General features: G+C 38.7%; 1 protein-coding gene across 5 annotated transcripts in view; it reads right to left on the reverse strand.

Annotated features, from left to right (window-relative positions):
- The window catches only part of WDFY3 (WD repeat and FYVE domain containing 3), a 320,770-nt gene that overhangs the window by 218,585 nt on the left and 95,401 nt on the right, over positions 1–6,784 (reverse strand). For all 5 annotated transcript variants that reach the window (XM_032764847.2, XM_075066120.1, XM_032764845.2 and 2 more), the window contains exon 4: positions 2,644–2,767. In XM_032764847.2, the coding sequence (XP_032620738.1) occupies positions 2,644–2,767 (124 nt within the window). The remainder of the gene's footprint in view (positions 1–2,643; positions 2,768–6,784) is intronic.

Here is a 6,784-nt window from a genome sequence, read left to right on the forward strand (position 1 = left end):
TTTTTTTAAAACATGGACTCCTGAATCTTCAACACCAAATCCTTTCATTTACAGGTTACATACACTGAAAGTGAGGAGAAAAAGGGTCACAGCAGCCCTTCAACTAACCAATTCTGAACCTGTTCACTACTAAACTGCAGCAATTTTAAAATAACAATAAATAAAAGAGGAAAGTAAATGTGTTCTCAGTGTGGCTAGAAAGACTGTGTGTGTGGATGTAAATGGTACAGCAGCATTACCCAAAGGATTCTAGTTAACTAATTTTGAAAATTATTTTTTTCATGCAGTCTTCCCTACTCTGACTTCCCTGTTCATTTCAACACTTGTAAAGAAGGAACTAGTAATGCATTGTCCATGGATAACAATTTTTTCCACATTTTACTGGCAACTAACCATCAAAACTGTTTAGAGAAAATACAAAGTGGACTGCTTTTAGAGGCACCCCCCTCACACTGTTGCACATTAACTCTCTTTATATAATTTTTTATCATCGAAAATATGCATTGAAAATGTACACAAAAGGGGCTGGATCTTCTGAAACCCTTAACCAAAATTCACAATCTCTAGATTTAAAGTAACATTAAATAACAGCATTTTACTGACGTAGTAATTCTGGCAGAGCTTAGCTGTACTGTCTTTAGTTAAATAAATACTACATGATAGATTTCAGATCAAAGTCTATTCCGTAAAGAACTTCCAAATACAAAATTAAAATGAGAATGTAAAACCATGACTTAGCATGGCTGGTCAAAAGCTCAACAAAAGCAAGAAATACAGTACAATGTCATAACTGTGCTTTACTAATCCATGGCATTTTATAATCCATCTAAAATAATGTCGGTCTTCGCTTTGCACAAGATAAACAGACTGGTATTGTGAGGTCTCCTATTACTAAGAATTAATTATTTTTATACATTATAGTACAGTAAAGTACACTCACATATACATATACGCATATACATATAATACTTTAACTACTACTTGCACTTTTGTTTGTTCATTTAATTTAGTTATTAGCGTAGTTCAGTGTTATTTTGCTGATGCACCATAATATTCTGTGTTGCTTATGAAAAAAATCAACATTAAATATTGGATACAAGATCTACAAACCAAGTAGCATGCAAATAAGCCAAATTCCATTTATACAGACAATTGTTCAGAACTTTTATAAACAGATAAAGCAATTTCAATTAACTAACGGCAAGATTAATACAGAGTTTCCAAAACACATACACACTCACACTCCCTTTTCAGGCACCAAATTTCTCTTAAAATCATTTCTTCTCATACCTCAAAGCATCTAGATTTTTACATAACATATACAGTAATACACAACTAACAGCTTTTATCTATCTACAAGCATGTTTACAAACCAAATTCTCTCAAGATAAACATGCACAACATCCACTGAAGTACCAGACTCATCAAAACTCACTGAATCTTAGAAATTTAGGACTGGAAAGCAGTTCAAGTTCAACCCCTACATGCTGAGGCAAGACCAAGCAAACCTTGAACATCCGTGGCAGGTGTCTGCCAAATGTGTTCTTAAAAACCTACCATGACAGGGATTCCTCAACATCCCTTAGTATTGTATTCCAGTACTTAACTACCCTTACAGTTATTAGGAAAATCTTTCTATGTAACCTAAATATCCCTTTCTGCACATTAACTCTTGTCCTGCCTTCAGTGGACACAGAGAATAACAGATCACCATCCTTTTTATAACAGCCCTTAACCTATTTGAAGGCTGTTATCAGGTCCCCACTCAGTTTTCTTTTCTCAAGACTGAGCATGCCCAGTTTTGTTTTTTTGTTTTGTTTTAAAAAAAAAAAAATCTTACCCCATATGTCAGATTTTCTAAACATTTTATTATTTTCACTGCTCTCCTCTGGACCCTCTCTAATACACAACCTTGGAATCCTGTTGGACTTAGCCATTTGGAGTGGATTACTGTAACTCAGTCTACCTGAGAAACAGAAGGAAACTGAAGCCGGTCCAACATGCATCACCCCACTTCATAAATGGCACAGACCATAAAAGCATTTAACATCAGCACTCTGCCATCTGCACTCTCTCTTCATTCACCACGAGATCCAAACTGAGATACAGGTCCTCATCCTTAAAATACTGAATGGACAAGATCTTTATGCTCTGTGCTGCTGCATCTCCCTCAATACCACCAGAGATACAAAGGAGCCTTAGCAGACAACACATGGTCACACTATCAGAAGACTGAAGCAGAGCCTTTTCAGCTGTGAGCCACCTGCTAGGTAACTCTCAGAGGAAAGCAAGAAGAGCTCAAGCCTTGCCATGTTCAGCGAACAATACAAGATTCACCTCCATGCAAAGACATTTATCAAACAGAGCAGAAGAGAAGCATAGCAACATTATTCTAGGTCTGAGAATTTTTGTCTTACTTTGAACAAACTTGCTATTATCTTGTGATAGTAATTAGCTATGGTGCTTTAGAAATTACACATATCTGAGTGTAAAAAAGTATAAATACATGCGGTACCCTCCTAATACTCATTTTATAAGCATCCATACAGCTCTCACAGAAGAGAGCTCATTGGCACATTACTGACTTCTCTGGAATGCATAACACACACCTCACAAGACCTACTCTATCATTCCAAGCACTACCTGTGGACTTATTTGATGCTCTCCGTCGAATTTCAGTCACCATCAATCGTGACACTTGTGTAGTAAACTGCAGCAGGTCAGAGAATTTTTCTGTCATTGTACTTGGAGGAGCATTTCCAAACACCTAAAGACAAGAGAAAACAGAGTTTGTAATGTGGTAATATTTGTCGCAGTTTTCCCACTTGCAACCAAATCTCTTTTACCATTAGGAATTTAGTACACAATTGAACAGAAATTTTTCAATTCAACTCATTGTGTTAGATCAGAGTGTAACAAATCCAGCTGTCCCAGTGAATAAGCAGACCTAATTTGTCAACTTTCGCAGAATCTAAACTTCAATTTTTTTTTTAAATTAACTTTTTACCCCTTTTGGTTGCAAAGTTAACTTTCTAAATATGAGTGAAGCCAATGCAGTGTTGTCTTCCTAAGCCTGCTCCACTATCTTTAACACTGCTCAGAACTTCCACTCTAATACAGTTTTTTAAATTTTGCTCTTTTCTGTTTCTCTTCTTCTAGCTTCATGATGCAGCACTTTGGGAAGAGACAGGCACTAAGGTTATTCACAAGAAAGGAGGACCCAAGAAAAACGGAAGCTAGCAAAGAAGGGGTAGACCTCTTCTCTTTGCAGCAGCACAGAGGTTTGAGGGAGGACATCCTCCTCACTGCCAGCAGTTTGTAAGCTCTGCAAAAGGAAAACTAGAAATGCCAAAGTTTTCCAGTTTTGATGCCTAGAGTTAGACACTTTTGGCCTCATTACTCAAAGTTGCTAAGCACCTCCCACTGATACTAATGAGAACTACAAGTACACTGCACATCCAAAAATTAAGCCATTAAATCTATATTTAGGCATCTAAATAATGATGCTCTGATTTTCCCCTTGAATATAAGGGGTGTATTTGGTGTTCAGTACTCCTGAAAATCAAGTTTTATTCAGATGCCCAAAACAAGGGTTATTTATCTGGCACTGGAGTTCTTTGAGATGGACTCTTCATATGTACACTCTTGGGACAGGCACTGACCAGTGTAGCAGAACAGTGGAATCTTCTGTAAGCAGTGTCTGTTAGAGCACTCATGCACCTCTCTTATGCCTCCCCTCAATGTTCAAGTACGTTCTGAAAGTGAGACTATAAAAAGGAGAAGCAGCAGCAGCAACTGCCACTTCAGTTCCTTATACCGCTAATGCAGAACCTAGATTAACTAGGAGTCCACAGGCAAGGGAAAGAAAAGAGGGGAGTGTGAACACACAGTGTTTGCCTCAAAGAACTCCAGCTACAGGTAAGTAACCTTCACTACTACTTCTTCATAGGTACTCTGCATATACCCACTCTTGCAATAGTGAGGTCAGCAGTATAAGAAAAAAAAGATGGTGGGACACAGTGTCCTAATTAAATGCCCTGCCAAACGGGGCATCAGACCTAACAGCTATGTCTTCCAGATGACCACTTTACAAATCCCAATTTGAGGAACATGTCTAATGCATGCTGTAGAAGTAGCAGCTGCTCTAGTAGCACGTGTTCCGTGAAACATTTCTATACCTCTTCTATACACTGTCTGATCCACCTAGATAAAATCTGAGTAGAAACAATACTAACTTTACAGTTAGTCACATAAAAAAAAAAAAAACACCCCACAAACAGCTTATATGAAGTCCTATAAAGAATGACTCTGTTCAGTTCTTCTTGAGCTTTCATAAGCTGGTCATCTACCTCTGGGAAAACAAAAAAAACTTCATCTTCAAGAAAGCTGCTACGACAGAAAGACATTTTGTAAAAACTCTGAGTGCAGCAGAAAGACCAGAGGAGGGGTCTATACTGGAAATGTTCATGACCCAAGGAAAATCTAAAAGTATTTTCTGTGAGTTGGGTTGTATACAAGTAAGCATCCTTGAGATCTAGACTGGCCAATGACTCTAGATAGGTGAGTGAGGGTTTAGGTAGGCAATAATCAAGGGTCAACATCCTGAACTGGAACTTTCAAATGTACTTGTTTAATTTTTACAGATCAAGGATTTGTCAGAAACCTCCATTCTTCTTTGTAACAAGGAAATAATGGTAATAGAAGACCTGATTACTAAGACTTTCTAGAACTTCGTCTATTGCTCTGTAAAATAATAGAGAATGAACGGCTGCTCTTAAACCCCTCTCATGAGAAGACTATGGAAAGGGAAGAGAGCAGGATTGTTATGGAAGAAGGGTCTGAAACTGTACGGTGTAACCTTCTTTTATTGTATCCAGCACCCATCTGTCCATAAAGATCTTCTGCCATTTGCTGTGACAGTGGACAGACTGCTTCCAAAGGGTAGAGAAGTGTCCTATGTTAGTTTGCGGCTCTCACTCTCGATGTCAAAAAAGAGGTCTAACAGTAAGTAAGGAACAAATGGCAGAATTGTTCTTGGGTCTCATTTTAGATTTGGCTGATTGTTTTCTATATTGAGGTTGCTGTGAAGGATGCTGCTGCGATCACCATTATTGATACTGATATCTTCTTTGAGTGTAGTAAGATAATGATGAAAATGGCAGATAGTATGGCTTTCGTACCTAAATGCAGAAGTAGGAGTTTTCCTTCTAAAAGGCTGTCAAAGTCGCAAAGATCTTGCTGTTGATCTCATCTCTCATTTTCTGTAAAACTTTATTTCAGAATGGAAAATTCTGACACTCTCTCTCTCTCAAATGAAATCAGTCTCAAATCAGTTTCTGATTTCACTTCAAAGTGAAGAGAAAAAGAATGTAACCACATGCATCTTCAAGGAGTTATAGAAGAGGCTACTCATCTTGAAGCAGCATCCGAGACACTGAAGGATGCTCGTTTAAGAGCATGTTTAACCTCATTTTGTCCCTCTTTAATAAGGACATTAGCTAACTTCCAATGCTCTTCAGGAAAATTCTTCATAAAAAGTGAAATTTTATCCCCAAGATGAAATTGGTACCTAGCCATGACCACTTGACACTTAGCAATCCTCATACTCAAGGAAGTAAAAATAAAACAAAATCCCAGCTTCCTTCTCAAGGAATCAATTTTTTCCCCTTTTCTGTCATTAGCAGTGGAGTGTAAATACCAAGATCTTGCAGAGGCATCCACACTACAAACAATGAAGAAATTAGGAGGTGGGTAAACACAGAAAACCCTTATAAGGAATTTGATATAATTTGTCTGCTTTTTTTGAAATGGTAGGTTATTACAAACTCATTTCACTGGCTGCCACAGACCTCCCAACATTGAATACTTTGTTGGTAGAAATAGTACCAAGAATATCCAAAGACTAGATGAGGTGCTTCTTCTAAGGCGACAGATGGTAGATTTAATTTTGTTACCATTCTGCTGACAAGCTCATGAAATTGAATAGTGTCTTCTAAGACAGATGAAGCTGATCCAATGGCCACATTTTCCTCTGTAGGGGAGTCACCTTCTAATTCTTGTTCACGCTGCTACTGGTAAATCTCTTTCCTTTTCCTCTTCAGAGTGTATATCGTGGACAATGACAGGTGACCAATCCCTTGCTGTCGGATACGAAGGTCTAGGATCCAAGCAACTCAGATGTGCTTCTGCCTTGATACAGAACTGAAGGTGTAGATTTTAATGGGAGCTGGTAGTGAAACCTCAGAGTTGGCCAACACGGCATGGCACCCAGGGTGGCATCTGTCAATTACCCTAGTCCAGCACTGTATCATAGTCATGATGAGTAGGAAATTTTGGAAAGGCCGTATGTGAAAAGTGTTTCTCAGAAGGTACAGATAAGGGCTGTGGTTCAGGATATGTCATCTAATTTGGCTCTTCCTTCAGAATACAGATCTGATCTGACAAAGGGATTATTGCAGAAACAACTGAAGTAGGGATGTGCAGCAGAGACAAAGAAGATACTTTGGGGACACAACCGTAGTACCCCAACCCACCCAGCAATATCGTCAATCTATCCAACTACACACTCAGCCCAGAAGAATAGTCTGTCCTATCTCAGGGACTCTCTTTCTGCCCTGCCACCCCCACCAACATGATACAGTTCTGTGCAATCTGGAAGCCTACTTTCGCTGTCTACGACTCAAAGAATACTTCCAGGACAACACTGAACAGTGCACTGATACACAGGTACCCTGCCACCAACAGCACAAGAAGAAGAACTCCACATGGACTCCTCCTGAGGGTC

The sequence above is a fragment of the Chelonoidis abingdonii genome, chromosome 5, assembly GCF_003597395.2.
Source record: "Chelonoidis abingdonii isolate Lonesome George chromosome 5, CheloAbing_2.0, whole genome shotgun sequence".
NCBI lineage: Eukaryota > Metazoa > Chordata > Testudines > Testudinidae > Chelonoidis > Chelonoidis abingdonii.